At 39.2% G+C, this 17,584-nt stretch overlaps 1 protein-coding gene across 5 annotated transcripts in view; it reads right to left on the reverse strand.

Moving 5' to 3' along the window:
• EBF1 (EBF transcription factor 1) overlaps nucleotides 1-17,584 on the reverse strand; it is a 410,357-nt gene that overhangs the window by 96,094 nt on the left and 296,679 nt on the right. For 3 of the 5 annotated variants that reach the window (XM_063120930.1, XM_063120932.1, XM_063120928.1), the window contains exon 9: nucleotides 7,192-7,325. In XM_063120930.1, coding sequence (XP_062977000.1) covers nucleotides 7,192-7,325 — 134 coding nt within the window. The remainder of the gene's footprint in view (nucleotides 1-7,191; nucleotides 7,326-17,584) is intronic. The other 2 variants (XM_063120931.1, XM_063120929.1) reach the window with 1 other exon arrangement.

Consider the following 17,584-nt stretch of genomic DNA (forward strand, 5'->3'; position numbering starts at 1 on the left):
ATCTCTCTTAAATCAGTTGGGGAATGAAATAGATTAAAAGTTGACCTATACACCTTAAAGGTAGCAGGAGGTTTCTCTTTCCATCTGTATCAACATCTTAATTTTTGTACATTGCTAATTCTGTCGATCTCTGTATCTATTTTGGTTATTTTTTGAATCGATTATGAAGTGCTACTTCATCCTATGGTTCTTGTATGTTGTTATTAATTATACGTGTTAAATATATAGTTAGTTCTAGACAAATTGTCTTGAATTACCAAAGTGTTCCCAACTTGTTAGACTTCAGTTTGGTTACTATGCAAAAATGAACATGGTCCAACAGCTTCACTGGCCTGTTGGTTCACACTATCGCACTTAAAGTTTGGACCAGTAGTTTGCTGTGCAACATGTGTAAAGCCGCTCTGAGAGCCTTTTTTGGTTGAGAAGCGGGGTATAAATATGCTAAAAAAAAATTAAAAATAATAATGTAAAGAAGTACAGAATTGCCGTCAATTTATGAAATTCCTTTCCTGCAGTCTTGCCAAAGACCAACTCAGAGGCTCTTTCAGAAGGACTACAAGACTTCTTTATTTTGGCCCCTTTTTGGCTGCTAGGTTGAAGCTGTAAATTGGGCTTAGGCTTTGTAATTTATCTGGTCTGACATTATCTGGATGATTTACATAGTTTTATTATTGTAACATTATGGATGGTTAACTCTTTGGATGGGCAAGGCTCACATTTTAAATATAAAGGAATGAATTTATGAGTATAAGTAATTCCTGTAGCTGGAATCATCAGGAATAAGTGATTAATCCACATAAACTTAACAAAACAAAGACTTGTATACTTTCAGAGTGTTTTTTTCTTCTTCTTATAATGTCCTTGTCCTAACCCCTGGGAAATAACTGGCATGATCCTCGATGTTTAAAAGACTAAACAGACAGAAGAATTGATTTTCCTAGGACATTTGGATTCAGACAAGTATTTAACTTATCTCTTAGTTCTTTGATTGATTTATTACATTTGTATCCCACCTTTCTTCCACTGAATTCCAAAAGGCAAACATGTGAGTTCCCAGGCAGGCTCCCATCCAGGCACAGACAAGACCCAGACCTGTTTAGCTACAGCAAAGCTGCTACTTCATGTGCTTTCAGACTGTGCCCTGGGACACTTTTCAGAACACCCCATTTCTCTAGCCTAGAGTATGTGAGAAGTAGCCTAGCAGCTGTGATATGGGATGTTCCCAAATTAATCTCACTTCATTCATGAGCTCACAAGGTGGCTTTAAGCATGCCACCATTTTTGCAGCTTCAATCCCTCATTTGCAATATGGGAATAACTAGAAGCCCACAGCCAAAGTTTGGACGTAAATTCCAACACAACCAAAACACTTCCAAGCCAACCACCTGAACAGCAGACTACAGGAGAACCTTTGGGGTAGTTCAGATGTATCTTCATAACCCTTATGCATTTTACTGGCCTGTTTCTCTTCCTGACATTCCTTCTGTTCCATCTATCTCTGTATTGGGTGCAAACTATCCACCTGTCTCTCTCTCTCACACATAATGACCTAATTTGGATGTAACACTAAATACTATTTTTATTTATTTATTTATTTAAGGATTTTTATGCCGCCATTCAGCCAAAAAAGGCTCTCACGGCAGCTTACAAAAGTATTTCTTGACACTATGTGCATGTGCCTAAGCAAGCCTTGAGCTTGTGCTCCCCCTCTGCCTTTCTCTTCTGCTAGCGTGGCCACAGGGAGACGATTGGAAACATCTGCTATAAAACAAACCAAAGTTCTGCTACATCCAAACTCAGGGAACTCTGGTTCATTTAAAAGCACAAGTGAAAGCTTCCAATGGACATGCCAAAGGAGGAAAGGGAAAGTGGGAGCATATGAGCCTGAAATGCTAATTTCATGTTACAACTCCAAATCTGACTTTCTCTGTGTGTGTCTCTTCTTGCCTCGTCTTTCTATTTCTTCTCTGTCTCTCCCCTTCTGCCTTTGAAGGCCAAACAGGATGTGACTTTGTCAAGAAGTTTGGCATCATATAGCTGAGTTTTGTTAAATAAATAACCAGTACAGGGGCGGGGGAGGTGTGCAAGTGGAATTCAGACCATGGGTTGTGGGGGACAGGGGATTTAACCCTCTGTTTCCACCTCCATCCCTATTGTAAATTGTGATAGGGATGGCAGCCAATGGAAGCTTTCCTCCCATAGTGCGTAGCAGGTGAGAGCAGGGCAGATTCTGAATAGAAAAGGGTTGAGGACAAGGGGTAAATCCCCTCTCCCCCATTGGCATGGCCCTGATTCAGCTACTCCATGCCATGTATTGGCTATTTGCTTAACAAAAAACCCAATATGTGGATCACAAAGAGTATGTTTAGTTTGGCCCTGGAACACTGAAACATATAAACACCCCTGCTGGACTGGACCAAAAGTACATCTAGTCAAGCATTCTGTTCCAAACAATGGCCAGCTAGATACTTCCAAGAAGCTCACATGCAGGTCATGGAAGCAGTAACCCTGCCCTGTTGTTTGTCCATATCATCTGCCATTCAGAGTTATACTATCTCTGGAGGAGGTTGCATTTTATAGCCATTGATAGATGTATCCTCATTGTATTTGTGTAGCTTTAAAAAAACACCCTATATATTTCATTTATTTAAGTAATGATTGTAAATGTTTGTTATCATCATCATTATTATTAATATTTAAAAACAAGTCACAAAGACAATTATAACTAACAAGAATTAAATAGAGACAGGATGGCAGATTAAAAGATGAAAATTACAGCATAATCCTATACAAGTCCCTCTGAGTTCAATGTGATTTACACCCAAGTCCCATTGAAGTATTAACAGATAAATTAAATGCCATCTGAGCTTCCATGCCTCTAAGCATTGAGGAATAGTGTCCTGCAAGAAGAGCACTCAGCTCACCTGGTTAAAATAATGTCTTGGCTTTAAAGCCAAGCTGTGAAATAATCAGTTATTAGAACTGAAATTATTTATTTATTTATTTATGATGTTTTAGTTGGTACAAATTAAATACTATTGGTGTTTGTGTATCAATTACATAATCCAAGTGAATAAGGCATAACCTATTCCTTAGCATACACACAAAAATGTTGTCAGACTATTTTTGAAATCATTTTCATTATGGCAGCTGAAGATTAATTGAAAGCCCGGGCCTCAAGTATCTGTATTTCCGCACACAATTAATGTGACAAATTATGTTTTGATGTACTTCCCTGAGTGAGAAAGGTTGTAATTATGTTAGAGAGCCTATAACTGAAATGTATGTTTAAATAATAAATACGTGTTTCCAAAATCATTTTTAAATCTACATATTTAACATGCATCTCCTGTCCTCAAAGTGCTGTGCCAGCAAAAGACCTATTTTCTTCAATGATGCTCACACCAGTGCAGAGTTTTAAGAAAAGGCTTGATAATCAGCTTCCATTTCATGCCTATAAATACTGTAATTACAAAGCTTGAATACATGTAAAATAAATTAAAATTACAATATTTACACTGCAAATTGCTTATAGTGTGCACGTTACAACAGACTATTTCAGAAATGAACACTTCAGCAGTCTTCCTCATTTCTCTATTCATGCAAAATAAGCTTCCTACCTACCCTGGAGTGGGGAATGAATAAAGGTGCGTTGATTCATTTAGGGGCGGATTCATTTTGGACTGTAATGAAAATTGAATAAAATATATTTCTAGCTCTTTTACTTTTATGTCTCACCCCAGGCCAACATTCTCAACAGGATTTTTTAAAAAGAGAGTGACAGAAAGGAAGTATAAAACGTCCAGATATTAGGTGTTTTCATGCCAGCTCGGAGGATGGCAGCAAGGGAGAGGGCCTTTTCAGTGGTGGCTCCCCAATTATGGAATGATCTCGCCAATGAGGCTCGCCTGATGCCAACATTGTTATCTTTTCAGCACCAGGTTAAGACTTTTCTCCCAGGCAGTTAACAACATATGCTGAGTTTTTTAACTGACCCCAGAATAGTTGTTTTAAATGGATATTGCTGTTTTTATGTTTTTAAATTTTTGTATATTTGTGTTTAATGTTCATTGTTTTTAACTTTTGTAAACCGCCCAGAGAGCTTCATCTATGGGGCAGTATATAAATGTAATATATAAATAAATAAAATTAGAGGCCTAAGCAAAAAGATACAAATACTTTAATTTTTAAGGTGTGACAAAAACCTGACTGGCTGACTAGATCCATCAAAGCTTTTCACAAAAGTCAAGGTTTCTAAGGTCACATTAAAATATGCATATCCTGCACCTCACAGAATAGTGACCTTGTGAGAATCTTGGTTATCTCTGCAGCACGGTGAAGCATCTTTTGCAGCTAGTGTTATGGTTGCCCAGGTCTTACCTGTCAATCAAACCACAATAAAGACAAATATAGGAGGATGTTTCATAGCTCACATCTTTATGGACCCTACTGTAAAATGATCCATCATACTTTTATGAAAAGTGAAGGTCCATAAACGAAGAGGTGCAAAACTACTGTGGGCTTAATCCTGCTATACCAAAAATCAGTAAAAATGTTGTCTTTACTTTTGTTGAGCGGTATTTTTCATGAGGACAGCTCCTTGAAAGTGGTTTTAAAATGGAGCTGGCTCATTAGATCTGTGGAAGATCTGTGTGAATATTGCACCTAAGGACACCTCTAACATCCACTGTGAGCATTTTAATGCTAAGAAACTGACTTTGGTGCGGACATCACTCATCAACACTAACATATCATTTTTAGTAATAGTTAAGTTGATGGTTCATTCAAATGAAATAACTATAAAATTATGGAGGGATGTACCAAAGCCCTTAAGTAACATTTAATTGAACGCTTAAGCTTTTGAGGGCTGATTCAAACAAGTGCTCACATGGTACAATCATGTACCATCTCAAAATAGGACATATGAACTTAAGAAGCCTTATATAATGAATTATGTCTCTGGTCTATCGAGTCCAGCATTGTCCATTTGGCAAGAAACAACTGTTGAAATGATTTTGTCATTCCCTGAACTGATACGGAAATAACTTTATGTGGGCAGAAGCCAATGCTGGGCAGAATCCCAGCGGTTGTGGGATGGCATTGGGAACAAGATCCGACACTTGCAGAATGGCATTGTGGGCAGAATCTAACACTTGTGGAATGGCGATTTTGCACTTCCAGGGCAACCCTAAATGAGTGGAAATGCTGATTTCTTGAAGGGGCCAGATTGGTAGAGCTTGCAGAAATAAGCAAGCCCCCTTTCAGAAATAAGCATGTCTGCTCCTTTGGGGGCTTGCCTCCAGAAGTGCTAAAGGGGCCACTCGTAGAATGGAATTGGAGAGGCTGGCCGCACATAGACCAGAATTGGTGGCCAGCTCCGCTAGTGGACAGGCAACATGGGATTCCTCCCTGTGTCACAGTTTTCCCACCCATATTGACCAACATCCATAGTTTTGCTATTTTTTCCTGCATACTTGACATATTTTCTCAAGACCGAACCCGGGTGTGTTTGTGCTTGTATGAATTTGCCAGCACATCAAAAGCCCCCTGCACATGAAGCTCTTACACATCAGAGGAAATTGTCAGTTGGCAGCTTTTTCTTTGTCTATCATATGGGGAGATTGCAACATAAGAGACATTCAAACAAGTGATCCCCTATGAGCATGTTAATGTGTGTGAGACAGTGGGGTGGGGGGCATATACCACATAGAATCATAGAATCATAGAATAGTAGAGTTGGAAGGGGCCTATAAGGCCATCGAGCCCAACCCCCTGCTCAATGCAGGAATCCACCCTAAAGCATACCTGACAGATGGTTGTCCAGCTGCCTCTTGAATGCTTCTAGTGTGGGAGAGCCCACAGCCTCCCTAGGTAACTGGTTCCATTGTCATACCTAGACATTGAAATTGCCTCGAAAGATGCCATTTTCAAATCACTTTTTGTGGAGCAGCTCCATTATAGTCAACAAATCTACTTTAGGGTATTTAATTTCAATAGCTCATCTATGATGGCTAAATATGGCCAAAAATTTATACCAGCTTGTAAAAAGGGTATAAATTGATGGGCAATAAAAGGAAAAGAAAAGAAAGGAAAGCCTGACTGAACAGTGAAGAAACACATTAAATAAGATATGGATATAGTGGCATAAAGAGTATTAAATAGGTTGCGGGGTAGAGAAAGGGTTAAGAAGTGTCTTATTCATCAGAAAACAAAAGCAGTCATGTTGGCCATAAAAATAAATAAATCCAAAATCCATATTAGTACAATTTATTTATGCCACCTCAAGGTCACAAAAAAATGTGCAAGCTTCCAAAATCTCTGAATCTTGAAAAGCAATATTTTACAAAAAGCAGAGACGTGGTGATGGGGATAGAAGGAGAAAAAGGGCTGACTTGATGTTGAAGCTGTAATGTCTTGCATGGTCAGTATCTTAAGATGAAATGGGGAAAGAGAGTTTGCAGGCATTCAAAATGAGCTCTTTCAGGTGAATGTAAGCCTATGCGGCAGGGTCTTGCTATTTACTGTTTTACTCTGTACAGCACCATGTACATTGATGGTGCTATATAAATAAATAATAATAATAACAATAATGTGATAATTTCGGTTTCATCTGGAACTGCCTCTAGGACCGCTGGAAACAAGGAAGAAGCAAAAAATCCCCCCCCCCAAGCCATTGGCCATGCAAACATGACCTCAACAGTGTCAGCCTTTTTTATTCCTCCCCACTTCAGCTTTTTGTAGCATCCTGCTAGTTGAAGAGATCTGTAGATCTCAAAAGCTTACATATTTTTGTGAAATTTGAGTTGGCCTAATAAAAGTTATTACACTAATAAGGATTTCAGAATTATTCATCAAAGATTCAATGTTCAAGTTTTTTAAGCTTACTGGTATCTGAGACTACCAGTGGGTTCATCGGGGGGTGGGGTTCCTTATATTAAGACTTCTTTTACAGAATTTCCACACAGATTATTCTTTTTAAAATATCAATGGACTGGATGGATCTCATAATGTAATAAGGCACACAACACCGGATATGTGCCACAGGTATCTCCAGTGTCAAATTTGTATAAAATGGGAGGAAATTATAAAGTATTTCCATTGTTACTGCAATAGAACAGGGCCTACGAGGGGAAAAAAGCTAACTATAAACTAGACAAAGTTACTGGATATTAATGTGCAGACAACACCTACCTCACTCCAGACCAGCATGGTGCCGAATATGACCTGTAACCCATCAAAGAAATTGTCTCCTATGATGATGACAGTGGCACCTCCTGTAGTCCATCCTTCACTTGGACTGATGGCTTTGATACATGGTGTAGCTGCTTTCCAACACACATGAAAAAGAAGTATTCGGCTGTTAGAACAAGATTTTAATGATAGAAGACTTGTGAGGGGTGGGGGGGAAGCTTTGATTTCCCCCCTCTCTACTAACATGAAGATTCTAGATCTCTTTCTCTACTTTATGCGTGAGAGAGATCCCAGACCAGATCTTTGAAAAAGGAATGCTTGCCCATTACATTTTTTATTTTGTTTCCATTGTTTCTCGTGGAAAGATAATAATGTTTGGCAGCTCATAGAAAGAAAATAGCAGCACTACTAGCTAAAGACTGACTGGAGAACAGAGCACATTTTTGTAACACTGAATTCATGACTGTACAAAACGTGATCTTGCGCGCTCTTTGAGATCTGCCATAATGGAGCTCAATCTTCCTTAGATGGACCTGTTGTGTCCAGGATAGCCTATCCCATCACCATGCTGGTTAAGGATGCTGGGGACCGTAGTACAACATTTGGAGGGCACTAAGTTGAGGAAAGCTGTTCTAAAATATTCCTTATGTCAGATAGCCATGTTATCTAATTATGGGTTGCTTTTTAAAATCATTTTGGTATTTTGCAATGCCATGTAGCAGTACTTCTCTACAGAACTCAAATGTGTGGAAAAAAAATGGATCTCTTTTAAAACATGTCATTATTTAATATCATGAAATGAAACAGTAGCCCTACTGTTATCATGTATTACATTGGCCTGTATTTCTCTCCTGTGTTAGACATAACATGCCCTTTGATGAGTCCACAGCTAGTTAGTTTATTGATAAATCTTTAAAGGAACAAATATAAATCGGAATATTCTGGATCAGATTTGTTAAATGGAATGTGTACAAAAATCCAGGAGTAATGCCAGGGAAGTTCTGCAGCCTAGTCACAACAGGCTTGTGGAATCCTTAAGTTAGCCCCAAAGGTCTACGTCTGATTCACATGAGCAAGAGCTAGGTCAGGATCCCAATATATATGCTTTATACCCCTTCCCTACACAAACTCAGAGCAACAATCTTGGACTTGTAAAAGGAGCATAAACACCTTCTCCCTGGTACAATCATATAGGCCCAGGATTGTCACTGCCTCTCTGGAGGTTATTCAGGCCAAACTACTCCTACGGGCTTCTGCCCAAAAGTGAATGCCTTCTATCTCTCTCACATGGCCTGGTAGCTCTGAGGCTTCCACTTGGGATTGCCTCTTTAAGCTGCCTTGAGTGCTGTGTTTCTTGGTAGAAAGGTGGAGTTCAAATGAAATAGATAAATAAACGGCAGTACACAACCAAACTTAAACATTACATTTAAAGTGAGGCTGGACAGGCTGCTGCTGCTGTCACGTTAGGGAGCTTTCCTTAACTTGGCCTATTTAAGCTAGTAAACCAACTATTCAGATCTCTTTGCTTTCCTTGATGCCAAAGGTAGTGGAACATCCCAAGGCTTTGCCCTTTGGTACTAGTTCAGGGATTGCACTGCTTTTTTCATTTTGAGACTGGGGCAGGATCTACACTACTGCTTTAAAACAGTAGTGACAACTGTTGGGGCACAGGACACACTCCATATTTAATTTTCAAACTGTTTTCGAAGTGTCATATCCTGTTTGGTGTAGATCTGGCCAGGGAGAGATTTCTTGGGTTTGGTCTTTTTGTACTGGCTCAAAGATAATTCCCATGTAAAAGAGTAGTATTTGGGGGTGGGTGAAGTTCTGCAATTTCTGCAAATTTCTGAGCAAATTATGGCTGTACTTTGTAAAATCTGTGCAAATTCAGCTGTAATTTGTGCAAATTCAGGCAAAATTTGTGCAAATTGCTCAAAAATGTGTGCAAATTATAGACCTCCCCCAAATGCGCAAAATTCCTGGAAAATCCACAAATTGGCCCAACTCACTGCAGGTCGAGTTGGGTGCTGCAGCAGAACCCAAAACAAAGTCTGAGAGGCCAAAAACTCATTGAACACACCCCAAATAATTTCTCTGACATCCCTAGGTTCAAGAGCTTCCCTGGGTGGTGGCGTCTGTGCTATTTCACAGCCTCACAACTCTGCCAAGCCTTAAATGTCAGCCTTTTGAGGTTTTTACCAAGCAGTGATTAGTATCCAGGATGAAAAACAGAGAAATACTTTTGATGCTTGTGTCTAATTTGCCTAGCAGTTTTATGAAAGAGTCTTTCTTAACCAATATGTGAATTCTGACATGGAAATCAAAACTCTCAAAAATTCAGCTCAGCCCCAGGTTGAAACATGCACACACAGATACGTGTAATTTATAGTACTAGGTATCCGCAATGGGGAGGGCATGGAATGGAAAGAAGGGCGAGTTGGAAAACAACTGTGGGTGCTAGAAAAGAAGGAGAGAGGAGAGAAAAGGGCTGGAGGAGAGGAGGAGAAGGCGGTGGCGGTAGCAGCAGAGTGAAGGAGTGCAGCTGAGAAGGAAGTTCAGGGAAGAAGAGAAACAGGCAGAAAGAGAAGCCCTTGAATAGAGAGGAAGAGTGAACCATCACAACAGAAGCTAGCAACAACAGACAGAAGCAACTGGGACAAGAACCTGTTCTTGGTCTCACAACTGTAACACTGGGCATTTTAACGCGGTGGTTTTAAAGTTAGTGTTGTTCATATTTATTTTATACAGTTCTATTTGTTATTCCGTTAGTATCATTATTTATCAGAAATGCTAAAGTTAAGTAAATACTGTTAAATATTTAGTTGTTTATCTCCGGGGTGACTGCCATCTGCCTCTCTTTATCCTAATTATAGAAACCTGAGACATTACACACACATTTTTGATAATCAAGAATATATATATATATATATATATATATATATATATATATATAGACACACACACAGACACACACACACACTTATATATTAGTCAGGTATTCACATCCAAAATACAAATTCCCACAGGAGGAACATACCAGGGAGTCCTATGTTCAAATCCAATTTGAGTAGTGTTAAGCAAGTTATCCCCTCTTAATTTTGGTTCCTTGCTAAAAATAATAATAATAAAGGATAGTACAGATCCACTACATGGAGTGGTTGTAAAGATAAAGAATTATTTAAAATGTACACTATAGGGCAATATAAAAATGCAATAAATAAATAAAATACACTATATAAATAGAAAAATAGTAATAGAACAGGCTTTATTTGCTTCCATACATAGGTTTCATTTGCAAGGTGCTGCTTAATAGAGAGTTGCTTATTGAAATATGTGAAATAATGAGTCTTGAACATTTGGTTTTTTCTATATAAAAGAAACAAGGAAATAATTTGTAAAAAAAAATGTATCTTGGAATAAACATTTTGGATAGGCAATGAAAATAGCACTAGTTATTAGTTACTTTTTTTAAAAAAAACCCAAAGGTTTCCCTTACAAGAATTTTTAACACTACAAAGTATTTCTGAAAGAACAAACAATATGAAACAAAAACCAGTAGAAAAGAATATTATAATGTAGCAAAAATTGACCAAAGGATCATGACGATTACTTCAAGGAACTGTCACTTCAATAACTGAACATCTGTGTTTTGTTTCAGTGCAATCTTAAATAGTAGACACAGAATTCCAAACTGAATTTACATTTAACAGCAAGATATTGATTAATTTCTTCACTGTGATGAAAGATGCCAGAATATACTATTTCTGCAGGAAGGTTCTGCAGGAAAGGTAAACCAGTAAGGTGAATTAGGCATAGAAAAAGTCCCATAATACAGAGAACCATGGAATAGGAAGTTATATACTCATAGTAGGGTGGCCAGTTACACATTACCAAAAAAAGAGGATGTGTGTTGCAAAAAAAAGAGGAGAAAAGAAGACACAGGGTTGCACAAAAATTGCACATGCTAATTGTTTATGCACATATGTATACATAATTTATGTGTGCAGGTTCAAATTTAGAAATCATTACCACAATTTAAATTGAAAAATAATACTTCTCGCCATAGGGGGAAAGATTGTGACCATGTAACCTGTGGGCCTGCTCAGTTTGCTGTCCATGTGCTAACTGGTGACAGGCACTTTCAAGGCACCTGCTCTCCTTTCTTATGGTTCCTTATCTTTAAACCTAACTTGGGCAAGCCAGCTCTTTAAACAGAGGATGTTCCTCTGTAAAGTAGGCCACTTGGCCACCCGAACGTATAGTGCCCCACCCAAACGTATAGCGACATATATTAGCAATTCCAGCCTTAACGTAAGAACATAAGAAGAACCATGCTGGATCAGACCAAGGGTCCATCTAATCCAGCACTCTGTTCACACAATGTCCAACCAGCTGTCAACCAAGAACCCACAACAGCACCCTCTTACCCATGTTCCCCAGCAACTGGTGAATATAGGCTTACTGCCTCTGACACTGGAGGTAGCACATGTAGCCATCAGGACTAGTAGCCATTGATGGCGTTTTCATTCAGGAATTCATCCAACCCCCTTTTAAAGCCATCCAAATTGGTGGCCATCACTACATCTTGTAGTAGTGAATTCCATAGTTTCACTATGTTCTGTGTGAAGAAAGTCTTCCTTTTATCTGTCCTGAATCTCCCACCATTCAGCTTCATGGGACGACCCTGTGTCAGTGTAACCTCTTAGGTATGCAGGAGGAGGGCAGGACTACCAAGAGGGAAACTGGCACTCACCCCACCCCACAACACATAGCTATAATAGAGAGCAGATAGTGCTGAGCATCTGGTAGGTGGCTGCGTTATATGGTGGAAGAATATCCCAGGCTCAGTTGTAGGGAATATTTTCTGTACACAGACCACACCTGGTGAATCAAAGCAAATATTTTTAAAATGTTCTTAAATTGTAAATACTATAAGATTTTTAATTATCATGCTTTTTGAATTGGCAAAAAAATAAAATAAAGTTTAATTAGACGGGTATAAGGGGAAAGGTTATGTTTGCTTGTCTAAAAAACAACCCCTGAAAAATTACATCTCGATAAATGCTATATCACGATTTCTGATAAGAAAATATAATCCATAGTTTTACCGATCCTAAATATTCATATACCTATCTTTTCTAATGCAACAACCCAGCAAGTTATATTAGTCACCAAAAAGAAATGTAAATAGACCACTCTGAACACTGAGCAAGCAAAAGGAGTGAAATTAGACACCGCAACGCAAGCAGCAGGCATTTGTGTAGTGCTAACATAGAAAGCTTTCTTGGTTATGACTGGCATTAATGCTAGGCCAAGCAATTCTTCTCCAAAAGTTGTAATTGCCAAATACACTGGCCATAATCTAATTTTAATTTTAATTGATTTGGGCACATTCAACTCTGGGATAGATTTTGGCCACTAACTTGGCTTTTCCATTGTGCACCAATGAAGTTTGGAGGCAACTGGGTCACTCAATTGCAGTGCCTTACCAACGTACTGTGGCACAGAGTGAATTACACAGCTCAGGACCACAGTACCTGATGGAACGCCTTTCCCGACATGAACCTACCCGTACACTATGTTTAGAATCTAAGGTTGTTCTCTGGGTGCCTATTCCGAGGGAAGCTCAGAGACAGCAACAAGGAAGAGGGCCTTTTCTGTGCCCCCCCCCCAATTATGGTTTCCTCAACAAGGCCTGCCTGGCACCAACATTGATATCTTTTGGGCACCAGGTTAAAACTTTTCTTTTTTCCCAGGCCTTTAGCAATATGTGATGAGCTTTACTGATCCTAGATTTGTTCTTAAAACTGTTTATAGTTGTTTAAAATGTATGTTTCTGTGTACGTTGTATGATTCCGTCATTTTAAATTTTGTATATTGTTTTTTAAGTGTTTTAATCTTATGTAAACTGTCCAGAGAGCTTCAGCTATGGGGTGGTATACAAATGAATTAAATAAATAAATAAATAAATAAATAAGATGATGATGATGATGATGATGAAGCAGCAGCAGCATATATTCAAAATATGCAATTGTTCAGTTTGGAAATTTATTAAGGCTGCCAAATGGTCTTCGTTCAAAAACAATGAAAACACAGTAAGGCCTTTCGCCTTTCAAGACAGGTATGGTTGGGCAAAGGCCCACCCAACAGCAGTTGCTCACTGACAAGAGCTGCCTGGCCTTGCTCCTCCTCCTCCTCACCATTGCAAGCTACTTCTTCACCTGCTTCTCACTTTGACGGAGACAGTGATGGTGGTGAGAAGTTGTGAAAGAGCAGCAGCAAATGCTGCTGCCTACATGCTCCCTGGCTCTTTGCCTGTTAAGCAAGCAAGCGGTAGCAATGCTAAGAAAATGAGGAGCAATAGCAGCTGGTAACAATGGCAGTGAGAAGATAGCCTCACTGAGGGAGAATGCCCATTGAAGGTCACTTGCCCAAGTCTTGCCCAAATTGTGCCTCAAAAACCTGGAGCCGGCACTGTCTCCTGTAATGTGGGGTAATGGTAGTGATTAGTATTTATATAGCTACAATCAATTTAACTAAGGTTTCATACATGGTCTAGTTTCTTCTTCAACAATTTTGAGGCCCCTAAAAACTGGAGGGCCTGGACACGTGCTAGTCTGCTTACTGGGCAATCTGGTCCTCTTGCCTTTTTAAGATTAAAAGAAAGAAAGAAAGAAAGAAAGAAAGAAAGAAAGAAAGAAAGAAAAGAAACCCTTTCCATCTTACAGAATCTTTTCATTTAACATGAGCTAACAAAAAAACACACACACCTTATAATACTCACGTCATGGAACTGCTACACACACATTCACACACGGAAGTAACTTTAATATGTTTAACTTGGATTTAAGGTTCACTCATAAAACTGTGTATTAAAACTCCAGAAAGCTTCTTGCTTCCCCCTCTAAGTTCAACTGATGGCGCAGGGCTTACAGCTAATAAAAGAAATGTTTAAAAATATAGCCCCATGCCCTCCAAGGAATCAAATGCTCTGATTAAATCAGAGCATGAATAAAATTAAAATTGCTTCTCAATTACACACTTCTTGATGGTATGCACACACACCCCATCATATAAGCGAAACATTTAAAAAGTGCAGTGATTTGGCTATTGGGCACTACAGAAATGTAATAAATAAATAAATAAGTCTCTGTTGGGGCTATATTCTAAAAAGTGACAAATAAACAATTGCTCCATGAACACAGTGAAACGTGCAGATCTCCCCCCTTCTTCCCTGCCAAACAGTAGATTAGTGGGAGGAAAGAATTGGACAGACTGGTTGTGCCTCTTTAACAAAAGAAGGTCCACATAAGGTTGCCAGGTCTCAAAATTTGAGCTAACTCAAGGGCCAATAAGCTCACACAATTCATCAGTGTAAGAGGGAACAGGCTAGCTTGCAGCCAATGAAATTACAATTCAGTACAAAAGACATAGGAATCTGCCTACCTAGGGGGATGGGCTACAACTCAGTGGTAGAGCCCCTGCTTTGCATGGAGAAGGTCCCAGGTTCAATCCTTGACATCATCAGGTAGGAATAGGAAGGGATCCTGCCTAAAACCCTGGAGAGCTGCTGCCAGCCAACGTCAACAATACTGGGCTAGATGGATCAATGGTCTGACTGAGCATAAGGGGTAGAATCGGAGGAAGCAAACTGAAATGCTGCTCTCGAGGTTGGTGGTTTGTCAAGGCTTGAGAGGCCTTTCTCTTTTATTTTTTAGACTTTTTAAGAAGCCTATCTACTCCCATTTTACTCTGGATATCATCAGTCGATTTTTTAAAAACCTTTTTAACTTTTGACACTTATCTTTTAAATTTTAATTGCAATTTGTACCTGTGTGCTTCATGGGTCAGACAGCTGCACCATAGAGGAGCACAGAGATACGGACTGAGCATAAGATAGCTTCCTATGTTCCTAAACAGATGATAAAACACCAGATTATAACCCACCACATCCTTTTCAAACCACTTTTAACGGAGCTCAGTTGGTAGAGCTGCACCCCTCAACCCTCCCTGCATGTGCACAGGTCAGATTCAGTATAACACAGCTTCCTTGGTGTCACCATTTCTTGGTGATAGAATGGCACTCATATGCCCAGGATGCCACCAAGACTTCACCTAAAGCAACAATTCGAGTCAAATTGCAGGTATGTGTGCATTTAAAACATCTGAGCAATTCTGATGGAAGCAAAATGACTCCCATTACTCAGATTTCACAATACAACAAATGAAGTAAAATAATATTTTAAAGATTGAAGATATCCTTTGCATTGCCAGGTCTGCATACTACATCAACAGATGCATCGTCGCCATCATCACCATCACAATAATAAATCTCTCTCTTATAAGATGTTGCTAGGTTTTCACCACACTTCTGAACAGCCTTCTGTGCCCTATAAAGTATGGCACAGAACCTCAAAAAAGTTGTGTTTATTTATTTATTTATTTATTGCATTTTTATACCGCCCAATAGCCGAAGCTCTCTGGGCGGTGGTGGTGGTGGTTGTTATTATTATTATTATTATTTATTTATTTATTTATTTATTTATTACTGCCATGTTGTTTGAGGGGTTTTCTCCAATTTTTCCAGTCACTAAAGGTAGAGGAGAAATTCCTCCCTTCAAATGGTAACAATAAAATGATTACCCTGCCTCAGTTTAGCATAATGGTTCAGAAATGCTCATAGCATATTGCAGACTTAAAGTGGAAATTATTAGGTAGCTGTTCTTTGTTATAATAATGATCACTCCACAAATAAAAGCTCTTCTCCCAAAGGTACTGCAAGGCACAAAATGCTAATTCTAAAGATTATGTGCACGCTTTTATTAAATATTACTATGCCCTGTTCTGTTTGAGGGCTTCACTGCTCTGATTGTTTTATGAGTGCCATGTTAATGTCATTCTCATCTCGCTAGCAGCAGGCACACATTTTAGCTTTTGCAGGAGAATTGATCAAAGGCTACGTGCTGTGGGAATTGCTGAGAAAACACGGACAAGCGGTAAAAATCTAACTGATTAATTGGTTTAAATTTCATTTCAGGGTGTTGAACTTTGGCTTGGGACTCTAATACTACACTAAGAGTCAGGGCCTAATTACCAGATTTCCAATTTGCTTCAGCACAATGGTGAAGACAGAGGAAAATGAATACTAAAAATAATTATAATAGGGAGGGGGAACCCTTTTCTGCCTCCGTACTTATTTAACTGCTAATGCTCTGTGCGTGCAAACAATTTTACTGGGGATGCCCCCAGCATTGCCTGCTGGGACGCCGGAGCATCTAATGATACAAATAAATTAAGAAGCTACTGGCAGTGTCAAACATTGTGATATGTAGGATCGAAGGGATCGTGATTCAAACGCCCGCAAACATCCTATCGCACCCTTCAGCAGAAACTAGAATTTATAAGCAATGGGCCTGTGTTTCACCCTCAAAGAGAGAGGAAAAATCTATTTCATTGATATAAAACAAAGGAAAACAGTGCTTACTTCAGAGTTTATGGGTGGCCTTGGAAATAAGGGTTAATTGAACTCAAAGGTGCAGGCTTACTGAGGCAAATTAGTGGCTTGTATAGCTCTCAGCAAGATTCTGCCATTGCTCTTATTTAGTCCTTGTAATCTATTTGTGCTATGATTAATACACAGTTTGTGCCAGTGTCTGCAACACACTCACCTCCCTAACCCCCTTCTCCAGTATTCATCAAAAAATATTGGGTTAGCTTCTATATTCTATAGAGGAGGCTCCAGCAGCAATAGAAGCCCAAACAGAGCTAAGATGGTGTGGGTGTGGGTGTGTGTATGAATGAAATGGGCAAATGCAGTCTAACTATGTAGAAACAGTTAAGCTAGGAAAAACAAGATGTAGCCAATAAAAACAAGATGTAGCCATCTTTCAAAATAAAGCAAGAATTGAAGGAGTGACAAACAATTCTAATTAAATAAATTTGGTTTTGATATAAAATGTTCTTACATGAAAATATGTCCAATGATCTCCAAGCAAACGATTGAAAAAACTGTATCATAGATTCTTGAGATCACTGGAATTTCACAATCAGGTCTGTGCATTGTCTCGGTGTTTGGTCTATACCAGTGGCCCACAGAAACTGTGGTCCCCCAGATGTTGTTGAACTGCAATTCCCATCATACCTGATCACTGGCCATGCTGGAGGGAGCTGATGGGAGTTGGAGTCCAACAATGCCTGGAGGGCCACAGTTCCCCGTGCCTGGTCTATAGAGTAGATATCTTGAGAGTCTTGAGAGAAGTGGCTAGGTAATGTGGCAGTGTGACTCACTTACTTAGCGAGTGGCTAGGTAATGTGGCAGTGTGACTCACTAGTATGTTTTGATGACCCAATTCTGTTTGGCAGAAATAGCAGATGTTGGCCTGGTTATATCTAC

The sequence above is a fragment of the Elgaria multicarinata genome, chromosome 3 (assembly GCF_023053635.1).
Source record: "Elgaria multicarinata webbii isolate HBS135686 ecotype San Diego chromosome 3, rElgMul1.1.pri, whole genome shotgun sequence".
Taxonomy (NCBI): domain Eukaryota; kingdom Metazoa; phylum Chordata; class Lepidosauria; order Squamata; family Anguidae; genus Elgaria; species Elgaria multicarinata.